We start from the raw sequence: 25,258 nt of genomic DNA on the forward strand, positions 1-25,258 counted from the left end.
GGAGCGGATGTGTGAGAAAAAAAAAGGGGGGTAAAAAAAAAAAAAAAAAAAAAAAAAAAAAAAAAGAGAGAAAAAAAGAAAGAAAGAAAAAAAACAGTAGTAGCAGAAAGAAATCCAGAATTAATATGCTGACATATAGGCACCTATTAATAAAATATCATCTTCCAACTGTAGGAGCAGAATTTGGCCCTGTAGCTGACGAATCCTTTGATAATAAAGAAGCTCCATGGATATGGGAATTCACTCTCTCCCTGCAGCTCTGGAGAGAAAATTTTCGGTGTGCACTATGCTTCTACGTAGGAAATCAAACAATGGAGTAACTGGAGGCACGGCAAGCCTGCCAGCGCACATTCAGCAGTCCGATGTGGGATGATCAGCAGCAGCCTGATGGCTGCGAGTGGGAGGAGGAAGACACCCAAGTGTCAGCTGAGACTCCCAAGGGGTGAGGACGGGGGGCGGAGAGCAGTCACGGAACAGATGGGGGAACGGATTGGGCTGGATGAACGATGGAGCTGGACCCTAATGTGAGAAACCTTTGATCACTGCACTATGAACAAATTTAGCGTTGTGGTGGGAGGAAAGGTCTAAGCATATGGGGATGAGATAAACACAACTTTTAATTCTATGGGCCTCGCAGGCTTGGTGTGGCCTTTCTGACTTGCTTCTAAAGGCTATTTTAAGTCTTGAGCTTAAAGACACATGGTGGACTTTACAGTGAATGTATCTCATAAGGAAGTCAAAGAGGGAAAAAAAATCCTTTACAGATTACAGGCTTCCTGGCTGCAAAAGGCTGAGCAGCTGATGGCACATCCTTTAGGAAGTCACAAACATCCACTCGAACCTGAGTTTTCCCCCTTAGCTAGCATGCATAACACCAAATCTTCAGATCCTTGTCAAAAAGATAAATCCAAAAATCAACTCTTACGGGAAGTATTAAACATAAAGTACCTCAAATGCTATTAAAAACCATTTTTCCATACTGTCCGGATGATCACACTTACTGGAAGGTAAAATGTCCTCAGCGTACTTTGTTCTTTCAAACAAGCCATGGCCTTACTTTTCTCCCTAATTCTTTCACCTCCCTATTCATTCTCTTTATTTCTGTTCTTTCCCCATGGTGCAGTATGAATCCTAATTTATTAGAAGTACTTAACTATATATATTTTTTTTCCTATGTTATATATGCATATAAGTTTTCATCTGCTTGAGACCCAAAACCCCTTCTGGTATGTTCTGCACTTGAGAAAACCATGAATTCTTGCTTTCTGAGCCGCGAGATCCATGATGAACTGCTTATATATAGTGTTTCTCAGCAGTCAGCTTTGGTCCTCACTTTTGGTCTTTCACTCAATATAAGTGTGAAGTTGCAAGGGTAGGAGAAGAGTTTAAAGTATAATTAACCAGCTGATGATATGCAGTGAAGGGTTTCCTTTTCACTAATCTTAGACTCTACATTCTCACTTTCTCATTGAACAAAGGAGGTGGGAATAGCACAGCCAAGGGAGAAACTGAACCTTATGGTAAAATGAGATAAGCAGACTGGAGTAGTAACTGTTCCACTGTGCAGTGTGTGTGAATATACTAAACTGTCATATTGGCTCACAGCCTCTATGCTCCAAAGGAGCCCCTTGCTTTTTGACAATTTTGACAAAAAAATAAAAGAAAGAGATTCATTATTACATGTATTGGAAGAAAAAAATTCTGACTTTTCATTAAAGCTCCTATCCTGACTCCCATATTAAAACTCTTTGGCTTTCAACATTGAAAAATCAGAGATACAGCTAAGGAATCACTGGTCTGAGACACTTAAGGGGTCGAGGGGAGAAACACTTCAAACTTCACCAGTCCAATTTTTTTTTGGTTTTGGAGCTTTCCAGAATTTGGTTCCCAATCTGTTTTCCAATGAAAATGGCTTTGACATAAAATGTTAGAATGGACCTTCTCTTGGTTAGCAGGTAGTAACACAGCACTCTACGTCTGGCTAGAAGTCCATTAACTAATTAGAAGGCTGGAACATATCACCTATGAGGGGAGGCTGGGAGAACTGCACTCAGATAGCCTTTTGAAGAGAAGTATCTTCTTAAGAGGAGATCTTATTGCTTCCTTCAAGTACCAAATGCAAGGGTCCAGAGAAGTCAGAAGCAGGCTCTCCCTGGAGGTGCACTGTGACAGCCACACAAGACCACAGACGTGAGCTGCTACTCGGGAAATTCCAATTACATATTTTGGGAAATGCTTCCTACCATGAGGGTAGTCAAACACTGGAAGAGCTGTCCAGAGACGTTGTAGACTGTATTCTATAAAACATAACCGACTATATCAGCTATATAATCAGCATCCACTTCTTTACTCCTCTCCAATAGGCTCTCTCTGCAATTCCTGGACTTGCCTTAAATAGTGGCACTTTGCAAGCCACTCGGAAAATTTAGTGGTGATGTCTACTGAAGGGAATGGGACAATATTAGCACATGGCATCAGTGTTTTAAAATCTTTAAATCTTTACAGTGTCTTCTCCTACATTTCTGTTTGCCATTCATCGTGTTGGAGATTATGGTCTGGAACACAATCCAACACCTGCAAAAGCTCTCTGTACTTGGAAACCAGTCTCCATGCTTGAGACTGTCAGGTAATTCGTCTCTGTCCGTGAATGTCCTCTTTGATCAACCATGGACCTTCTCAGGAGAAGAACCCAATGTCTGGAGTTTTCCTGGCTCTAATGGTATAAAAACATTCAAATCTGACACACTTCAAAGGGTAGAGGAAAACCTGTTGAAAGTAAGAATTCTGATAAGATCAGGAACTTCAAGCCCCCTGAAGATAGCTATTCCCCTTCCAAAAAACACGTATGCTGCAGCTGTTTCTAAACCTCATTCTCAACTCTCCTAAATTTATTAAAGAGCTCCTTCATAGATTAGTGTGCTTTCTAAACTGTAGCAAGTGCTGTTTTCTAGCTGACAAACCTTAGATACACAAAGTGTAGATGTTTCTCAGTTGTCATAGCTGCAGTTCAAATCAGCTGAGAATCACTTGGCATAATTAGCTTTCACTTCTTACAATAAATTTCACCTATGGCAGGTAAAATCACACTTTAGTTTTGCTGTATTTCAAAATGTTACTGCCCAGCATTTGGCTCTGTAAACATCATTATTACCACTGCCTGCCTGCTTTGGGTCTGAAATGTGTCAGAAGATTTATCTGCCTCATCAGCACTTTCTAAACAGCCAATCGAAATGGGGAGGCATAACAGATGTGCCAACATCTGCTGCAGTAAGCAGCAGAACATGTAGCTGTAGATTCAAACTCCTAACCAGTTACAATTCTGCACATTTGGATAGCCTTGATCTACAACTGTGTGAAGGCTATTTTGGAATATTAATTAAAATCAAGTTGAAAATGTAATTTTTCAGTTTTAGACAGCTGTGAGAAACGTACCTTCCTGTAATTCAGTTTATGCCCTTCAGACACAGTAAAGGCAAAATACTATGAAAAAGCTAAATTTAAAGTTGAGCTTATAAAATCAGAAATTCTTAGAAAGCATGAAGCTAAAATTCCACCTCATCCGTGCTCTTGTTTACTTTGAGATACATACATATTAAAATATGTATAGTTAAAATATGCAAATTTTAATCACATATATGTGCCTATAAATCAAGCACATGAAGCGATAGGCAATGACTTTTAAAACACATTTTAATTTTCCTGGCACCAAAATGAGGTCTATGGGCACCATAACCATGCTGAGTTTCAGCTGTTCAAACTTCTGTTGCACATGGAAATGTCCTCCACCCCCAAACACATACTTGTATAGATTGATGAAATCATGAGGCGAAATACAAAGCAAACTCATCATCTGCTTTTTTGATGCACAATGCAGTTTCACCTGTATTCCTGCTCACCAAACCATGCCCTCCAGGAATGACTACCACATTCTCTTTGAAGAGCTGCCTCATTAAATAAAAAAGCAAACTTCCAGAGAAAAGACCTCTCCTGCTTTTTTGATTTCCCCTCTGAAGGACGAGCATGCATAATATTGAAAACTTCTTTAAAGCCCATTTGCTTGTAAAAGGTTCCCTCTTGCTAAGGGGATTTGGCCCTTGCTTCCTGTGCTCTTGAATTTCCTAGGATACTATGCTTTAAACCAGCCATATTATAAAAAGCTGGTTAACATGACTTAGGTTATTTTTAGAAGAATATGTAAAAGAAATTATTTTCTCCCATCTTCTGTCTGTATGGCTAAACTCCATGTCTCCATGACAGACTACACGAACTTTCAAGCAGAAGGCATATGAAAAATAGCATTAATAAAACCCTTAGAAACACTTTCACTGTAAAGCATATACGGAGGTAAGTGGCATAATACTATAAAAACTGTCCAAACAAAGCATTTCTCCAAACCAGAAGATTTATAATCCACAGATTTCCATAAATATGAAAATATTGCCAGCACCTTTCTCTTCCTTTGCTGAGTGAAAAACACATACCATGTGTTGTAATGTTGCCCAACAATAAAGTGCTGCTGAAGTAAGCTCACTTTTCTTCATTTTCCTGGAAAAACATAAGCTCTGACAACAAGGAAGAATTTTATTAGCTTTCAGGTGAAATGAGGAGTAACCCCGTGTTTGTTTTATGAAATCACGAAAGAAAATGGGTATCACTGACTTGATATATTTTCCTCCTGGTTTAAAACACAATAAATGGTAATAACTTTGATAAATTTGCCCATGTCAGTTTTGCGTCTGTCTTCTCCCCATCCTTTCATGATCATCTGTAGTTGTGGACACAATTCAAATCCCTAAATTGGGATATTCATTACTTAGGGGAGGTGAGATGACAGCAACTTCATCTGCTTTGAATGTCAGAATTTTGCGATGACATACAGTAACACACTCAAAATTAACACACAGCTGTGGCAGAAACTACCCTGACATCCTCCTCCATCTAAATGAGCCAATGACTAGCAACGAAGGAGATGGATTTCATGGCCAAAAGAGAGATGTGTTATAAGTAAAGGTTCCTGGGTTTTACTGCCAGTTCTGTCACTGGCAGTAACTGACTGACTTGGCAAGTCTCTCCATACAACTGTCCTTAGTTCACCTGCTTGTGAATTCCTGTAGCAATGCAGGACATAGTAACACCAAAGAACCGCAGTGGAATGGCGTTAAATTTAATTAATTTATACTTGAAAAGTGACTTCAATTCTTAAAAGACAGATGAAAAAGGAAAGGACTGCTCCTTTTACCACTCCTTTGCTCATTTACAGTGTACATTTGGCCACAGTTAGGGAGAAATTACATATTTATTATTGTCTATGTGTAAATTATGCTGACTTAAATCCCAAGGCATTTTAAAAATAAAAAATGCCCGTGAAATACATAATCTTGTGCTGTAGTACGCCAAATGCATGCTAAGAGAGTCTTCTTTTAATTATTACACAGTGTTATTCAAAGAATTATAGCAAAAAAACCCCCACTCCAGTGCCCCTTCTCCATTTTAAATGTGACCTTTTCTATTTTTAGTCCATAGCGACAGTCAGCTAGATCACAGGCCAGGTGTTAGCAGCTCAGAGTTCCTTTTAAGTTAAAAGGAAAAAGTCTTGAGGAAGGGTTTTAGAAGCCCCGATCACTGTAGTGTTTTCCCAGGTCCAACTGAAAAAACTGAAAAATAGATTATTAATCTATTTACTCATCCAGGAGACTTCCTCACAAGCTTTTCAATTAATAGCTTCAAGATACAGCCCATTTTTTTCTCTGGACTTATATGATACGACAGGTAGGAATGGAAAAAAAAACCCACCCCAAGACCCCACAAAGCAGAAAGACTCCAAAGCAACCAAGACCACAGATCACAGGCACACGCATACCTGGTCACTTCCTTCATGATACTTCTTAACAGCAGATGCTACATAATATTACGGATTTCCACAAAAAATCAGAAAAATGGAGTCAATAAAATGTCTCTATACCATGGGGCATCCATGATTCAGCCATAATTGCTAGGCAGTTACAAACTGGTGGTCAGAAAATAAACATAATATACTAAGTCCCAGTTTAGCTAAACCCACTCTGTCAGATCAGTCCCTCCGCCACGACAGCAGCTGCATAAGGTAAGGCACGTGCTGAGAAGTAGCTGCTTTCCCACTGAAAATCTACACAACGCTTACCAGCAAGCCTTTCCACGTTCCCCTTACCACACCAGTCAGGTCTGATGACAAGAGAAAGACACAACCTTGCCCACCATTTCACTTCTTCTACACCGCAACACCCATGACTCTATTAGGATCATTATTTCTCGAAGCCTTTTTAATTACATCTGGTGGTCACTGAATTCAAAACCTGTCTTTTTGTTTGCGAAAGTCTCTTTTTTGTTTCATCCCAAGTTTTAAGAAGTTCAGGAAAAAAATAATCCAATCGCAGTAGGAAAGACAGAAGAAACAAGCACAACCTGAGAGCAAGTCGCAGAGGCGTTATAGTGGTTCTGCCCCTTCGCACCACTGTCATCCTGCCTGAACATGGCTGGAACGTGGCTTGAGTGATCCTTACCAAAACAAGGTTTTTGTCTCTCAACCCTTTATACTATTAAAAACATGACTCAATAGCTGTGCAGAGAAATTCCATGCTATGTGTAAGGAATTTCTAGAAAACTCTTATCTAAGAAATGTTTTCCGTTTTGATGGCTACACATCCATCTCCTGGGTTAGTGTCGTTGTACAGAAACACCCACCAGGTAGCAAAACAGAAGAGCCTGACTGCAGTGATCGGAAGTGCTGGCGGTGTGTGCACAGAAGCTGGTTCCATAAAACCTGTTTATTCAGGTGTTAGCAATTGAAGCAGGAGCTCCGATTGCCTTGCCGCAAGTGCCTGTAATGCTCACACAGGGGTGTTTGCAGGCTATCACAGCTCTGAAGGGAGCTGTTACAGGCTATCAGCTCAGTAATCCTCATGTTAAAAAGGCCCTAAATATGTATTTACAATATAGAAAGATCTGTTTGGTTTACTGGTTAAATAATCCATGTGTTGAAAAGGCCTTAAATACCAATTCACAGTGCAGGCAGGTCTCTCTTGGCCTATTACAGCAGTGGTGGGCCTTTCAGAAAGTCACTGGAGACCACACTCTAGTGGCCCATGAGAGCCTCAACCCACAAATACTTACACGTTCAAGTAATGTTATTCAGATAAACAGCCCCACTCAAGACTGCTAATCTGCACAAAATTACTCCTTCTTTTGTTCTAAGGGAAAAAACCCCAATAAAATCGATCACTTCAAAAGCGTTAAGTCACAGAAACAGGATATCTGAATTTGCATCTGAAATAGCTTCTCTCACCATGATGGGTTGGGTGTCACTGGGAGAGTAAACCAATGTATTGCAACTGCATTGCATCCGCTGCAATGCTCAGATATGGTAAGAAGAACGAAGAGAACAGCATAAAATTCTCCCCAATGGGAGTTTTAAGTGTTCAGCAAGAAGAGGTCTACACAAAACCTGACTTGCGGCTGATTCCCAAAGTTTTCTATTTTTTCTTTCTTCAAGACCTGTTTTTAGTCATTTGTGAAAACAGCCGACAGCAACTGATCCAGAAATGCTCAGGTCAATAGGAAACCTTAGCAATTTCAGTGGCTTTGGATCAGGCCAGTGGCAAACTTAAAGGACTAACCTACATTTACAGTTAACAGATTTATGAGTGCAAATACTTATCAAAACATTTAAATGAACGGCTGTGCATAACCATAAATTAGCGCTTACACTCAACACGCATACACACACATTTATTTCCTTATTCTGACTGAAAAATCTTTCCCTTGGGTCTAGAAAGCAGAACATGAACTTAAGAGTATTCGTTTTTGCCCTGAGGTATTAAACAAGCCTCAGAGCAATATGGGTTGCTCCATTTAGGAGGAGATACCGATGATGGAGTAAAGCAACTTTCATATGAATCTTGAATTCATATGAATTTCCAGAACTCCTATTTTTCAGAGCATAGGGGGAATCAAAACAGCAGGCATGTAGCTTCTAGCTCATCCTCCAAGTTTCACAGAGGCATCAGGTGGGAAAAATCTCACGTGGCTTTTTCTCAAAATACTCTGCTCTTTTGTGGCTGCTGTTTTCCTGCAGGACTTCCGACTCTTTCATTGTCTGGACACAAGAGGCTTCGTAAAAACTGACCACAGAAAGATTTCACCTGCACATACCTCATGTGGTTGTCTCTTGATTTAGTGGCGTGCGCTAACTTCCTGAGCAAAAACGTGAAGTAAAGAAAGAAGCTCAGTGGTTTCTAAGACCTTAAGTGAAGAGCATCAGACTACCTCATATTTTCATATAGGGTCAACTCAATCCTTAGCAACTTCTCCCAGGTACTCGTCTTAATACTGCCCCAATCTGTCAGCACTAGCATTTGTCTGCATTGAAACTGGAGTCATGGGACACCAGCAGGCTAGCACAACGGCTGCCATTCTGTCTTTTTCACTCTGAAAATGCTAATCCTGGCACGATGAACCATCGATGTGGTTTTCCAGGCTCCTGCAAGCTATGTCATTGCCCTGAAGCAATCATTTGTGCTTTTGCCTAAAAATGAGAACAATCAGAGCTGGAAAGTCTTTTAGGCAATTACACTGGTCTCCTTCGCACGTCCACATCAACTAACACCCAACCTCCCTCCAAAAAACTCCTCTCAATTCTGAGAGCAAACTTCAGCCTACTCTTCCTCATATATGCAACAGTTACCTCGACCCACTGCTATTCCTTCTCAAGGATGTCTGCTTTTGCTGTTTGTGAGAAGCATTCAGTGAGAAATAAGAATCTTTTCCTATCTCAGATATATGAGATTTTAAAAGCTGTAATTCCCCAGAGATATTGGCTCTCACAGCAAAAAACAATCACTTCCCATTTTGCTTTTGTTCAAAAACTACTTCGGTACATAGAAGGTACGAAGTTCTCTGCCCTTGGATAAGGACCTGTTGACTAAACGATGCTACCTGCTTGTGCCTGCTTGTAATATCTTATTTTCTTCTGCCCCTCTTATTTAAAGGTGGTATCCTCAGACTGAATATGTAGGACCAGACATCAGAGACGCTTTCTTCTGTCCAGCTTTGTCTTTACAGTATTCTTTGGTTTTTCACTGTTCCACGATTTAAGTGACTTTGTCCCCTTAAATTGCTTTTCTTCTGTCAGAAGACGCTATATCAGAGACGCTTTCTTCTGTCCAGCTTTGTCTTTACAGTATTCTTTGGTTTTTCACTGTTCCACGATTTAAGTGACTTTGTCCCCTTAAATTGCTGTATTACTGCCATTCCAAGCCAAATATATGATGTTTCTCTCTCCTGGATGGTATGTTTAGAAATGTATTAAAGAAGTGCAGGCCCATTGGTTTATTTACTCCTCTCTAGCACCAATATCCTCTGCTTCTTACAAGGACAAATTTTAGAGCCGTGTTTAACACAGATTTACTGCAGGCTGTGATGCTTTTAGTTCTTTCACCTCATTGGTACCAGAGAGTGTGACGTATACTCTGGCATCACATGATGTAATTCCAGTCACGCAACAGCCACTCACAGCCAGACTGGGTGGGTTTATCCTGAATATCTTTGGCTCTTTTTCAGTGATATAGACTGCAAGTCCAACCAGGCATTTACAAATTGGTCAATTCCTGCTTTATCTTAAAAGTCCTCATGGGTATCTGGCTATGCCAGAATTGCAAATCTTTTGATCTCTTTCTGCCAACACTGACTGATGCTGGCTCTGACCCCTGTCTCAATATCTACCAGTAATTTGGATTCCTTTTAGGACAAGTTTTGCAGCAGCAACATAAGGATGCTCAAGCTGGCTATCAGCAATCTCCCAGCTTTGTCATCTTCCCAGCTATTTGTTTAAAGTATGGTACTTTATAGAGCCTAATGAGCCTCCCAGGGAGTTCATCCTTCCAAGACAATTGGCTCATACTTGAGTTTATTGTGCTGCAACAAACTGAGCACAGTCCACTGGGTTTTCCTTGCTTACAAATGGAGTAGAAGAGTCTTGTAAGTGTCTAATCCACTGGCAAGTGTAAGTCCATATCCCCATATCATATGTGATGCTCCTTTTTGTTTCTTATGGTGGCAAATCAGGTACTTAAATGCCAGCACATATCTGTAAGCAAGTTCCAAGCTGATCAAAACTCTCCAGGACATTCCCTTTCTTGGAGAACATTCTTGTTTACAGCACCTCAGTTACTAGTCATCTTCTTTCCTTACTTCCTAACTTGACTGAGTATTTTGCATTTGCATCTCAGAACTGATGCATTCTTCACTTACAAACCATTTCTAGGAAATAACGAGGCGTTGCTCTTTCTGATCGCTATCATGTTTCAATCCCTTTCTGAAATCTCCAGGTTTGGCTTTGAATCTATTTAAAAATTATTAAGTTCACCATGGAGACCTGTGAACTGCTTATCTGTATCCTTTTAGTACAATGGGAATGCTAACGTGCAGTTTGGAAACTGGACCATACTCCTGACAGCTGGTAGTTTTTTTGCTGTGTGTGATTAGCTAAGGGTCACACCAGAAAGCTGGTATGAAGAAAAAAAAGCTATGGTAAAATCAGGGAGCACTGATACAATCCTCCTTCTGCAAAAAGCACAGGAATAACAATAAACCTCTTTCCCCTAAACACAGGAGAAATCAAATGGTGGGAGATAGAGAATGCTCTGTGCTCTCTTCTCGCTGCTTTCATCCTTAGATGGTAGATGGAGAATGCTCATTTTTTAAGTGTTGTCTTCCCAAGTGCTTGAGCGTTTTTTCCTTCCTGTTGTGCTGCCACAGCACAACAACTTGTAGGGCTATGCTGGAAATTAGATCACACAGCTGGGCTAGGTTAAAAAACCCCAAACTTCTAAAAATCTATTTTTAACAAAATATTGGGTTACCTCACACACCTGTTTCACAAAAACTAACCTTGGCGTAACTGAGGGGCCAGAAAACATCAGGGCAAGGGTGGGACTGAGTGGCCACAGCAGGGTGCACCTAAGCCAAACCGTTGTAGAGACCTGGACAGCACTGGACCGTAGCCTCTGCTCCACTCACTGTCCTGCTGCTTCTTCCCCGGACCAGCAACAGCAGCCAGTAAATCCCTTTCGACTCTGTCCTTTATGGGACTTTTTTCTTTGATGGAGATATATATTTCTGGGGACAATGCTCTCAGTTTTTCCAGCTACCTAGTTACTGCAAGGGAGCTTAATAATGTCTTATAAGTACCTGAAATAACAGAAAATGCAACCAGTGAGAAACCTAAATCATAGTATTACCATAGGGGCTTAAATTTTGGGAATGACTTTCATGTTTAGAGCGCTGCTAGTTAAAGGCACCGAGATGCTCTTGTTTCTCCTTCAAAACCTTCATACTTAGTAGAAAGCGTTCTTCTCAAAGGCAGCTAGACAGTTCCTGCCCTATTTAAATTTCACATGAAACACTTTATTTCAGTCACTCAGTGAATTTGCCTTGGGCAACTGAATCACAGCTGACAGCAAATTAATGACTATGATGGTGTGATTAGTAGAGATTACAGGCAAATGAGAAGCTGCCCAAGCATTTGCCGTTGTCACAATGCTTATGCCAGCTATTATTAGGGATTAATAATGGTCATAAAGAGGACTGGATTCCACCAGGTAGACTCTTTAAAAACCATTAGTATTATAATATGTCACTGATATTCTGATTAAATGGTGAAAATTATTTTTATCTAACCATTTTTTTTTAATGTTCTTTCTAGATGTTTACATTACTAATTTTTTTTAAGTATTACTAGAAAAATAGTTGCTGTTATATTTAAGGGAGAAGTACCATAAACAAACACACTTGACAGAGAAATTTAATATTATATTACACATGGGGAGTCAAAACAGAACTTAAGCTCTGAGACTCTTCTGCTGTGAGATATCACACCAAAACCCAACTGGGAAGAAATAATGATTTTACTAATCTCTAGCAATGATTTTTTGAGGAGTTCAAATAAAAGTTTGCTTGTTCTGATTGAGATTCACTAAGTAGATGTTATTTGATTTTTCTGCTTCCTGGGGGATGAACTTCAGATTCCCCGGGCTGCCAGAAGAAAAGAAGAATGGGCTGCACTTGCAGTAGAGCATCTTAGCTGCTAAAGACATGATAAAAGTGAACACACTGCATATTTGCCAAAGCTTTTGCCATTCATTTCATTTCCAAATGTCAACCAGTTATATGAAACCTTTAGAAAGGTTTCTTAAGGTAGAGCAAACAGGAGGATAGGGTATTTTTAATCTTGTATTAAAGATATTTAATTATTTATAATCGTTCTTATTTAAAATACAGTAACTTGAACTTATGCAAAGACTTGGCACTGTTTAATAATAAAAAGAACCATCTGCTTCTTATGCCTATCCCTACAAATATTTTGTTACTGGATGACAGTGGAAAACATGAAAAGCTAATGACTGGCCAACAAGAAGACTATTTAGATATTGAAATGAAAATCTAATGAAGAGCAACATTACCAATCACATGTTATCATTTTGGGAAGCCTCACATAATGATTTTCCACTGACTCAGAAACACATCCACCCTTGTCACTGGAGAGTACAATGCATTAACAACAAAGGGAGATTTGTGGTACAGAGCACAATTTCTTATCATTGCAATACTTACAATGTCAGATATCAAAGAGCAAGTAATAGAAATCATATTCATTTTCAAAGTTGTAGCCTGATCTTACGAACACTCAAGCACATCCCCAAATACCTGGAAGACTACAAGGCCAATTAATTCTTAAAACTTGGGGGGGAAACCCAATTGAGCTTCCAGTTACCATTTCTAATTTTGGAAAGGCTTGCTTTAAAGTGTTAAAATTGCAAAAGCAAAGCATCTGAGTTACAGTCTCCACTGCACAAAGAGGGACCATGTTTAATAAGCCTCCTGGACTTGTATGCAGCCACCCACTGCAGAACTCTGCTTTCACTTTTCACGTGTGTAGCCTAACACCAGTGAAGCCCGTGACATTACACAGGTATAAAATAAAATAGTCTTTGGTGCCAATTTTTTAAGAAGTATTCCCACTCTTATTTTGCTCAGAGGAGCCTGCTATCAGCTGTGCAAATACCATATCTGTAATAACAGAAAGAGAGGCTGCAGTGTGCCAGTGATCTTACCTCGTACTCAAAGTCCTCTGCTCTATCTGCATCAGCAGGCAGGCTGGAAAGATACTCATTACCTTCATAAAAGTCATGCTCCACTGGGTGAAGAGAATGGCAGCTATGTGGAACAAAGCAGTACAACAGTAGATGAGACAATAGGGTTTTTTTAAATTAAAAAATAATACAACACCCCCACACCCATTTCTCTGTAGTTTTCTCATCTCTGGAATGCTACCCAGAATGGCCTGACAGTCTGAAAGGAACTGTACCAAGAAGTAGCAGGGGCTGTTTTCTTTTCAAAAAAAAGCTCATACTCCAACTGTGTTCATTTTGCTGGACTCATCTTTTGTCGGATTTACACAAGGTGATTTCTTAAAAGTGCCTGTTTTGGGCCAAACTACTTAATTGTGACAATCTGGGATTCCTTATGCTCATAAAGGTACCTAATTCCAGATTCACATGCTGCATCATGGCCAGGGGCAACTCAATAATTATCTGGTTATAAAGTCTTGAAAGTCCACAACCTACAACCCACAACACACACCAGGCTCACAAATTGTTCAAGAACTCACACAGAACAACTTGCATTATCCTCTTCCGTTAAAGTGGTAACAGTCAGTAAACTGCACTGTTAAATGGGCTTGGAGCACAAAGAATGAGGTCTTTACAGTGCCCACTTAGGTACAGCCTTAGACCCAAGGCTGGATCCCAACCATGCAGCACGCAGTGTGGATCTATCCTAGCAGAAGTAGGAAACTTTTCCCCATGCTGAGGGCATGGGAACTTCCAACCACAGTAGCACACAGTTTAGTAATATCCAGTAATGACTCAAAAATATGCATGTATCATGTCCCTAGCTGTGCAGCAGTAAGTGGTAGGCTCAATCCAGCATTTGGCTGGCAAGTTGTCTCTGGGATAATCATCTACCCAGCTTACCTAGAACTTGTAAAAATGGAGCTACATAAAAGTCAAAAGTGGTATGTTCTCCACTAGCATCAATTCTGCAGAGATGCACAGCACGCCAGGAAGTCAGCGGAAAAGCTCTAGGGCTTTCATAGTTTTGCTGGCTACAGACAGAGGGCAAGGGTTAACCACTAGATGATGTTACTCACGAAGTGGAGTCCAAAGAGGAAGAAGCCTACACCCTATTTTTGCATAAGCACCACCTGCTGGTGTTTGCATTCAATTCAGTTTCAAAGAATTCAACTGATGCGTAACTTAATTCATATCATTTGCCACATGACAGGCGAAATTGTGGTTTTGATTTCTATATTTTTTGAATTGTTTTGCTTTTGATAATGGGACCTCTAAATTAAACAACTTGTTTCCTTGAGTTTTTGGTAAGAATTTTGGAGGAACAGAAAGCAACAGGACAGCTCTTTCTGGGTTTGAAAAAGCCTTTTTGGTACTTTGGAACACAGAAGTGGGTTTTTTTTCCTGACTAGGGCTTAGCTTTGGATGAAAAAACACATGAACACAAAGTAAACATGGCCAAGATTCCTTCCGGTAGCTCTAATCCGTGAGCTGAGTTTAGGAAAATCATCACTGAAGCCTGAATGGGACAGTGTTTATTAACGACATTTATAATTTATTTAAAGTATTCCTGAGACTTTTTCAAGAGAAGGCTATAAGCCTACCGTTGCAATACCTCAATCCCACAGGTAAACAGCAGGAGAAGATAAACCATACCTGTCTGAAAGTAAAAAAGGGCAGATATCGGGAACCGGCGGTGTGGAAGGCCTTAGTTTGGCCAGAGCCATAATGTGCTCAAAAGTGATGTCTGTCTGAGTGCTGGCATCCACAAGCCGAACATCCTGAGAGCTACCAGGAGCTTTGCTAATTGGGGCTCGTCGTAAAACCTGAACGACAATTGGCTCCTTGGCATTGCGAAAAGCTTCCACTGCCTCTTCATGAGTGGCTTTGGAGAGGTCCTTCCCATTGACCTAGAGAAAACCAGAAAAATATACCGAAGGTTAGTCACAAGAAAAGGCAGCATAAAAATATGGGTGTAAAATATAGGGGGATGAATTATTTGTGTAGTACATCAAGCCACATGCTGACATTGACTGGACCGTGTATTTTGGCATCCATGCAAGAGGGAAGATAAAGCTGGGAGGAGAAATAAATTCTTAATTTCTTTGCCAGAAATTAGAAATGGTTTGAACTCTTCCATGATTGTCCCAGTGGAATCTGAACACAGCAAAGGAACTACAGTATTTAAAAAGGACATATAAAATTATTTCTCTCATGCTATTTTATTCACATCATAAAATACAGATAAAAAAAGGAGGGGTGCCTTTAATTTTCAATTTCAGCATTTTCTGTGGCATGCAAGTGTTTTAAAGGATTTCTGGCACAGCATTGTTATTAATGCAGATGTCAATAAACATGTCTCTGATGTCTAAAAAGAAACAAGGCCAATTTTCAATGTTTTGTCACTTATCTGCTATGGCCATTATACAATCATTAAGACCAAAGATAGGAAGATTTGACTAACACAGTCAGCTGCTGCTCTTTTAAGGAAAGAGAAATCTAAATCAAACAAACTGAAGAAACAATTTGCTACAAACAAACGAATAATAAACCAGAGAAAATTATGCTGCAAATGCAGCACAGCTTGGCAAAACTAAAAGACTGTGGCAAGGTTTTTCTCTGCTACAGGCAAAGCAGCAAATTCCTCCCAGTCTAGATGAGGCCTTAGGGTATTAAAAAAGGTAACTGCAAGGCTGGATGATGCTAAATTCATATGAATTCAGGTGTTTAGGGCAAAATTCCCAAGTACCAGCCCACTACAAAATGTGAGGGCTAATTTGTCAATGGCAGTCCGCAGCTAAGCCCCTGGACGCAGGCGCTGTGTGTCCTTACACAGAAAACACCATTCTGCTGTTGCCAGAGCAATGGGGCTGCTGTTTGCTGCACAGGACCCAACTGTTGCAGGCTACCGTGGAGATGAGATGATCCTGTGCTGTGGTAGAAAGGTAGGGCTTTCTAGTAAGAAAGGTGAAGGGTAGCAAAACCTGATTAAAATTTATACCCCTGGGAAAATCTCTACACTGGCAGCAAATCAGAAAGAGGATTCTTCTGCAAGTTCATGCCCAAATTAACTTACTGGTACAGACAATGAAGTCGTAAAACTTCTGCTTAATGAACTAAGTTTAACCCTTCCCAGAAATGGGACAGACCCCATAACTGACTGTTCCCCAATGTCTGCAAATACTGGTTGAACCCAAAATTTCTTTGCCACATCACTCTCACTCAAGAAATTCTTGGAACTTTCTTGTCAAAAAGGAAAAACACGTGAACAAGAACAACTCCAGCAAACTCAAAAGAACCACTCAGCAGCCTTCAGTAACATTTTTAAGCGTGCCAGGAGAAACATTTGCAATTAAACACGTCCTTTTTGAGGCAACACGTGTAACCATAGTCCTGTCTATTTATGTGGATGGCTATTTTGACCATCAATTACCTGTATACATCAACTCGATACACTTCCGTAGCATGTGCTCAAGTACAAGGTAGAACCAGCTTTCTGCTGACACAACTTCCGAAGAAGCAGCCCTTTCACAGTCACGTTACTCATGAGGACATGCAAAATAACCACACCATAGCATAGCCACCAATGCAAAGGTCAATTGATCTTTCTAGCTAGCCCTGGTGCTGTACGTGATGATGAGATACCTGAACAGATTTCTAAACACACAAAAGCTCAAAACTCCCTGTGCTGAATGCATGGGATCCCCACGGGTACCATACCACTGCAGCCTAGACTGTGATCAAGTAATATGAATAAAAGCTAGCCTGGTCACCTAAGTTTAATGCATATATATGGTTTCTTTGATGACTGAAGCCAAAATGTTAAGATTTTATCGTTTCAATGATCATACATCAAATTCTATCTTCGGGTTACATTACATACACACATACATTCCATTACATACATGGGTTACATGGAAAAATATCAGTGGTATATAAGAGGAAGGGCCAGAACGGTCAAAGAACAAGTTATGTTATAAGAAAATAAAATACGTTTCCCCAAGGAGCGAGCTTCTGCAACCCCCTTCCAATAGCACAAGCTGTACTGCCAGGCTGCTCAGACTCAGCCCTGTCTAATAGAGGCAATTAGAGATAAAGCTTCAAGCCTGGGTCTTCTAGTCACTCTTCAGACCCAGCCTCTGCTTCATTCTTGCTTCCAACTCAGATCCTATCAAGGACACAATTTTCCACAGTTCCTGCAGTTTTTGTAACAAGTGTGCCCTACAGCCCCTCTGAGTAACTCTCATTCCTAAGGCCCTAGGAACAGAAAAATTACTTTCCTGCCTCCCAAACCCCTTTTAATACTTTATACGTCTTGGGTCACTACACAATGTTTCTCCTAAAAGCAAATGCTTGGGAATAAATACCACATAGCACTATATCAATTTTTTTCCGTATTCAAGCAAGTATAAAACACACAATCCTTCTGTATCCCAGCTGAACCACATGGGTTTTGGCACAAGCTGACCATTTTATCCCAGATCTGCATCAGCAAAGCAAGACGATATTTGGATAGCATACAAAATACATTACTAGATTTTTTTGGAAAACCAGAAGCTCTGGTTATCCACATCAGTCACTACTTACCACTTATTCTGAGGAAATAGACATAAATTCACAACGCCATTTACATGCAAATTCTATTTCTAAAGAATAATAATATTTTAAAATCACATGAGTGTTAAAAATCACAAAAGATACACATTTCCATTTATCCTGGGAACCTATGGCTGACCTCTGTTTTCATTTAAATATCTATTTAATTTAAAGACTTCAAAAACATTCCATCCTTTATGCTGGTTTCTTATGAAATACAAGCACTTTGGACACCCAATACTTGTTTAAATTGTCACTTGAAGTTCATCAACACACTTTGTCGATCTGCATAAAGGTCACCTAATTTATGAATGCCGCCTTTCTCAGAAGAAAATCTATAGCTGAATTACTCTATGCTGGCAGCTGTCCTTGCCCACTTGGGGCTGGGAAGAGAGAATTTATTTTAAAACCTAAAGCCAATACTACAGATGGGGTTGGAAGCTCTCTTCACATAGCTTCTTTAAGGGTTTTCTGCCTCCTGCATTATCCCCCAAGTTAACACTCAGGTATAGTTACCCTGGGAGCCTTAGACAGCCGAGCACTTATTTACAGCAAGCCACTTACAGGTTCTTAGTGGATGATTAAATAAATTCCTTGCCTCAGAAAGGTTACTTTCAGTGGAATCCAGGGTACTATTTTAAGTGGATAGAGAAATCAGTCACTTTTAACAGTCAACACAAAGACATGGGAATACATTTGTTGTAGCAGATGGGCTAATTAATCCACAAGCAAGTTGTGAATGTTAAGTAAAGAATATATCTTTTCTCATGTAAACCATCCTCCTGCCCTGTTTGATTAAGCTTCTGTTTAATGAACACTCTCCCCCTCGTTTTGGACACACTGCAAAGTCTGGGCCACTTGTCAACATCTTCCCCAGAGTGACTGGTGGCCACTGCCTGGATCCTGGCCATCCCCTTTGGATTCTTGCTCTAAATCCAGCCACATGCAAAACTTCATCAGAGTCAGAAAATAAACAAGCAAACGGGCTTTGTCTTTCATGTGCAAATCAAGTGACATTGGCCAACTGCCACTTCTAATGCCAGCACCGCTGTACATAGGTTTATTCCCGCTCACACAGAGGTGGACAGCAGAGAAGCAAGAAGGGACAGCACTAAATAACAAAACAGCGACTATACAAAAATATAGGTAAATGGTTGTTAGGTTATCCTTGTGCTTTTGAGTTCTACAAAAAAAAAAAAAAAAGAAGAAATATCAGTCCTTCAGTGAAGACTGCTTCCAGGATTTAAGTGGCTGTGACCGAGAAATGAAATAGCCTTGTCTTCTAACACTTTTCTGTTGCTGATAATTTAACACTGGACAGAATTTTTTAATCAAGAGGAACAGAAATGTTGATATGTTTCCTGTAGTCCTTACTTCCCCCCATATTAAGAGAAAAGGGAAAAAAAGAAAAAGGGAAACAGGGAAAAAAAAGGAAAAAAGGAATGCAGCCATCACAGAAGGTGTCACATTAGCAGCTCATGAGATAACCTCCTACCCTCAGCAAATACCTGGCATATGCAAGTTAAAATTTAAGATCTGCTCTGCTGAGGTAAAATCCTTGGAGACCCTCTATTTAATCAGTAAGGGGAAAGGGAAGAATAACCGGAGCGTTCTGCTAGAGCAGAGACGGCCAGACACAAAGGTTTCTCAGCAAAATGACAGAGATGCTGTCTGACGTGATGATGGAGTTCACACAAGGCTCACTGTCCTAGGAGATTTCAACAGCCATGCCCAAGATGCCTCTGACCTGACAGGTGCTAGATCTGCTCTTGTCACAGCAGTCTCTTCACCTCCAATCCCTTGCCCTAAATGCATCCAGGCTACCACACCCTGGGTACATCCTTGGATGGCAAACTGGCAAAAAGGATCAAACACTGTCCCTTAGTTTGACCAGTCCTTCTTTAGGATGGGAATTTGAGCCCTAACTACGAGCCACAGAAAAAAGAGCAAAACCATACCACCTTCCTTCCTCCCAGACTTACAGCTTTGGCACATACAGCCTCTAGAAAACTTCCATCCGTGAGCCTCCCCGGGCAGGACAGGGGGGCACAGGACATGTGAGCTACCAGTGACACACGGCCTGGAGAGGACACCGCAACTCTTCTGCTAAGGCAAATGTGATAGCTCATCTACGGGAAGGGCATTCAACATTCTGGCCTTTTAGGTTACAGGTCAAGTACTAAGCTTCATTTCTTGAGCAAGTTAATCTGAAAGGTAGCAAATTCAGCCATTACCCACTACCACTATCCCGGACAGGGTTCATGCAAGTTCATTAAAGGACAACTTTTATTATGCTGGTTAATGACATTTCCTCTTCCTTAGCCAGATGAGTTAAGTGATGCTTGTTTCCATTTGATCCTTTGTTGCCCTGACCACCAAATCTTGTCATCCCTCCTAAAAGCTACACAAGCTGCTGAACACGCAGGCTCTGGCTGCTTCCCTCAGGCTGAATCACAGGCTTGTAGCAAGAACTACATCTCCATTACCTGTAGAGCTGAGGCTTGTCCTGTTTCATAGTTTGTGTAGCTGGTTCAACAATACTGAATAGGCCCAGGCAGTGCCCAGTACTGCAGCCTTCTGTGCATTTTCCTAGGCAGATTCCTATCCATTTCCCAGTATTTAACAGAAATCTACTGTGGCTGAAAAGCCTGTGGCTAAGCCTTAACCTAAGCCTTAACCTAAGCAAGACAAAATAAATGCTACAAGAAGTGAGAAAACATAGAAATATACCTATTTCCACTCTGTAAAGCTTCCATCCTGAGGGACACAACCCAGTGACTTCTCAGCAATTTTGATTACCTAAACAGCAGCTGTCAGAAAAAAGCACCCTTCTTTCAACTGACCTCAAGACGATGCTTCATTTTGTCAGAGTTGTCCATCAATGCATCTGTGGGCAGGTCTGACGCCCGCAGCTCCTCTCTATGAAGGACAGACACATCCCCAAAAGACCCCAGCAGAGAGCTGGACACTGCCTGGAAGTATTGTCTAATGAACTATCCCAGGGAATTCAAAAGACTTTTAAACCGGATTGGAAAAAGTACCCCAGGTAGATGTATAGGGAATGGAGAAATAGTTCTCACCACAACTGCAGTAAACTACAGCAACTAGTGAGCTAGGTAACTAATACAGAAGTGCTTGTGTAACTGTAAAAAAAAAGTCAAGTCCATTGTAAGCAAAGAAATCACTGAAGATATCCCCTTCCCCCCTTTAGGAGGAGGTTTGGGGTTTTAAACCCCAAATTTATTGACTGCCTAATTGCATTTAAGTTACTGAGTATAGGAGAAGGATGGTGGTTTAGATACATGCCTATACCTGTTTCCAGCTGGCTGGGTTAGGCTCAACCATCATTCACCACAAATGTCTCTGAGCATTTCAATCTCCTCTAACAGTGTATGGAAAAGTCCACCCTGGGAGACACCTAACATTTCCATGCCTACAGCCTCTTCGTGGATCTGGGCCCTCACCTTGAGACATATTTCAGAAAAACACTTGGATGCTACAGTTCACACCTCCAGGATAACTATGCCCGCTCCAACAAGTTTAAAAGCACTAACGAGTTAGCAGTTTTAATCTGTGGCCAAAACGCAGCCTGAATTCCTGCACTTCGTAACATGAGGCCTGGCAGCCTGAGTAACCGGAGAATACCCTCTCCACCTCCTCACTGCGTGTTAGAGCAATGCACATCTCACAAAGATCCTTTCAAGTCCTTTAGTGCTGATGTTCAACAACATCAGAACAGCTCGGAAAGCTCAGCCCTGAAAGCACAGCAACAGCACAGAAAAGGTTCACTTGAGTTTTGAAAGAGATAATGCACTATTATCTGCGGTTCTCTTGGTTTGTGTTATCTGCAATTCTCTTGGTTTCGTGAGTGAAATGAAAACATCAAATTAAATTTAAGAATCACTGCATTAGTTTCAGAGAGAGCTGCCTGGAGATAAGTACTGGTAGACACGCATTTGTGAGCAGCCGCTATTCTCCTTTTCTGACTCCCTCAGTTTGCCTGGCAGACACGTTACTAGTTGCTGTGGGCAATCTTTCTTGCATCCTCTTCCAGCTGATATTCCAAGTCTCATTCTTCTCTCCCTGGCTTTGCTACCTCTGTCCTCTCCTCTCCTCTCCTCTCCTCTCCTCTCCTCTCCTCTCCTCTCCTCTCCTCTCCTCTCCTCTTTCTTAGGCTGTTTACTCTTCTCACTCTGCCTTTTTCTTTCAGTGCAGACCCTTCTCTGTTTAGCCTGGAGAAGAGGAGGCTGAGGGGAGACCTTATTGCTCTCTACAACCACCTGAAAGAAGGCTGTAGTGAGGTGGGTGTTGGTCTCTTCTCCCTGGTAATGGGCAATAGGACAAGAGGAAATGGCCTCAAGTTGCACCAGGGGAGGTTTAGATTGGAAATTAGGAAAAATTTCTTCACCACAAGGCTTTGTCAAGCATTGGAACAGGCTTCCCAGGAAAGTGGTTGAGTCCCCATCCCTGGAGGTATTTAAAAGATGGGTAGATGAGATGCTTAGGGACATGGTTTAGTGGTGGAATGGCAGGGTTAGGTTAACGATGGGACTTGATGATCTTAAAGGTCTTTTCCAACCTAAATGATTCTATGATTCTTTGCTGCCTGGGGCTCTCCTTTATCTTACGCCTCCCGATTCCAGCACCCTCCATCTTTCCTTTCCCAAACCCCTCTCCACAAAGCCCTCCTGCTGCCCTCTGACTGAACCTGTCCCCTTCTCACGGGGTGGAATTGCCAGCACTCGTCATCCTCCCATTGCGACTGCTGGACACTCTGAACACTTACTCATGAGGTCTGCCTTCATCAGCACCTCCTGGTACCAACAGAAATGCTCAGCTAACCCAGATGGTGAAGTAACAAGGCTGGGGTGTATTTACTATGTAAATTGCTTTTAATATTGACAAACAGTTTTTATGATGATATTAGGATTTTGCTGGAGGGCAATAAAGACTAAACTAGCTGTGGCATGCATAAAATATGTTGAGTTACTTCTTGATATAATTAGACCATCATTTATTACATTAATCATTGCAAACTTTTCCTGTTTGTGGAGAGGACATTATATAAATCTCTCACGAGATCTACCACATACAGCAACCCTTTGATGGTGGGGAAAAATACAATCAAAGGCCAATGTGTGTGCTCAGAACAAATCATTTTTATCTCTAAGACCCTGCACTGAATGCTGTATTCTCCTGTGAACTTCACAGTGTCTCTGCTCTACCACAAGCTCACTCTCCAATTTCTTTTCCAGTGTATGCATTTTTCTCAGGGAAGAGGCACTTCAAAAGGTAGTTGCCATTAAAGTTTTAGAAGATCAAATTAACGACTTTCTTTAATCATCTGTAATTCCCAAAGAATAATGGAAGGGCTGAATGGCGGATTTCAGGACTCTGTAATAACGCGTAGTCATTTTTCTCCTTTTCAGGGAATCATATTCTACATTTCACCAACAAAAAAGTCTCTCTTCCACCTCTAAAAAAACCCCAGCCTTCCATGAACTCAGCCACAGCTGGCATCTCCACATGAACGTTACACTTATCACTGTCATAACAATTCATCCACGTACAGACACCTGAAACTCCTGGTCTCCTCCGAAGCGAGTAGTTTAAAAAGATAGATGGCTGCCTTCTGGCTAATTGTGGGAGTTCTTTCATTACTATAAAAAGACTTTTTATATCTCAAGTGACTTTATAAGCAGTGAATAATGAGACTTAAAGTCTTTGGAAAAGAGTCCACTGATCAAATGCTAGGATAACTTATGGGCACACTGACCTTTTCCTCAGCAAGATACTCCAAACTGCTGCTGTTGGCACATTATTAAAATTCCCCCTTTAAGGTGTGCAGTTAAGCACAAGGCAGGTTTTATTTTTTATTTTTAAATCCAATTTAAGGTAGCACAGCAAGAGCTAGAGCTCTCCCAGGGTTGAGGACTAACTCCCGTCTGCCCCAGCTGTGCAGGAGCAGGACAGAGAGCAGCAGGAGCAGGACAGATGGTGGTGCCAGCACTGGGACCCTGCTTTCCCCATGCACAACAATCCTCGCCCAGCAAGGGAGCATGTTTCCACCAGCACGTCCACCAGCAAGCACCAGCACACTGGGCTGGCTCTTAAAAGCTGCAGAGAAGAGTGGCCGACAGCACGCTGCCTCCAGCCTCGCTGGTAAGTAGAGTTTTGCCTCGGCTAAGAGGGTGCTCCATGCACACGAATTTCACTATGATGTCAAACCCAACATCAGAGCGCTGAGCCTGGTCCCAACCCTGACTGAAACCCTGGCCAGCCCCGGTGCTGCCACACATCTAACTCAACCTGATGTCCTGCTGGGGAGCCAGCCACATGAAATGTTAAGATGAGGAGTGCTTCCCAGCACCTTTTGCTTTTGCAAAATCTGCGCTTACTTTTCTTTAATGAAGACACAGTAGACTTGTTCTACTTCAACATGCATTTCTCACTGTGTACCTGTTATAACTGACATCTTGAAGGAATAGAAAAGGTTCCTCCTCTCTTGAAATAAAACTTGGAGGGTACCTTTCATTATTTTTCCATTCTTTCATGCTGCCTCAACACTAATTGAGCGCTGTTGTTCTCCAGAAGAGGCATATTGGCATTTTTGAGGGGGCATAATAGAACTTGCAAAAAATTCCTTCCAACTTTTAACAGGACTAAACGTTTTAAAAATAATTTGCACAAGCTCACACATATTTACAGTGGCTCAGCCATGAGGGCTGATGCAGCAATAGATTACAATGAAGTTTAACCTTGTCCTGCCTCTGGAACATGGCATATGGCAACTTCCTTGATCTCTTTTTCAAAGAAAATGTGAACTTGGAGGAACCACTCATTTGACAAAATGAAGTAAGTGATGGGGCCTTCCCTGCCATTCGAAAGTCCATCAGAAGCTTTTGCACCAGAAAGTTCCCAGCGGCTCATAGGAAAGCTTAGCAACAATTTATATTTGAACATCAAGAGAGCAGGTAATATTAACGCTAGCATGCTTGTACACGTTTAGCTACACACAATGAACACAAAAGAAACTACATGTAGATGCACAGAAAAGGCATCTTACGAAACATATTTGTGTCTGTTTCTTCCCTTTCTTCCTTTCTCTCTCTCCTACTTCAATCCTCCTTTAAAGACTATTTAGTCATGTAGGATTACTGCATGTAAGGGATGTGAATATTAGGACCGACTTAATTCTATCTATCTTATTTATACAGCACCATGGCTGTGTCCACATCTTTAGGAGCTGCAGCTCCTTCCTGGCTGAAAAATCAATTACAGCTGCTATTTCTGTCCCACTGTTTCGATGTCTGTTCTTCCTTCTGGAGTGTCTCTCTCCTTCCTCTCTCCATATCTTCTGCCTTCCCTCACCACTTCCTTCCTCTGTTTTATTCCATTTGCCTCTTTGGCTTCCCTCCCTTATCTTTCTCTTGCTCCTTTGACTTCCTTTTCTTCTTAGGCCTGGTCTCTGCAGCGTCAGCAGCAGCAGCCGCCCCCCC

The 25,258-nt window shown here is 41.2% G+C and overlaps 1 protein-coding gene across 1 annotated transcript in view; it reads right to left on the bottom strand.

Annotated features, from left to right (window-relative positions):
• The window catches only part of PDZRN4 (PDZ domain containing ring finger 4), a 109,250-nt gene that overhangs the window by 29,501 nt on the left and 54,491 nt on the right, over positions 1-25,258 (bottom strand). Inside the window, exons 2-3 of the mRNA XM_009640271.2 lie at positions 14,820-15,073; positions 13,146-13,248 (exon numbers count right to left, since the gene is read on the bottom strand). Of these exons, the coding sequence (XP_009638566.1) occupies positions 13,146-13,248; positions 14,820-15,073 (357 nt within the window). The remainder of the gene's footprint in view (positions 1-13,145; positions 13,249-14,819; positions 15,074-25,258) is intronic.

Source organism: Egretta garzetta, unplaced genomic scaffold (assembly GCF_000687185.1).
Source record: "Egretta garzetta isolate BGI_Z169 unplaced genomic scaffold, ASM68718v1 scaffold656, whole genome shotgun sequence".
In the NCBI taxonomy this organism is placed as follows: domain Eukaryota; kingdom Metazoa; phylum Chordata; class Aves; order Pelecaniformes; family Ardeidae; genus Egretta; species Egretta garzetta.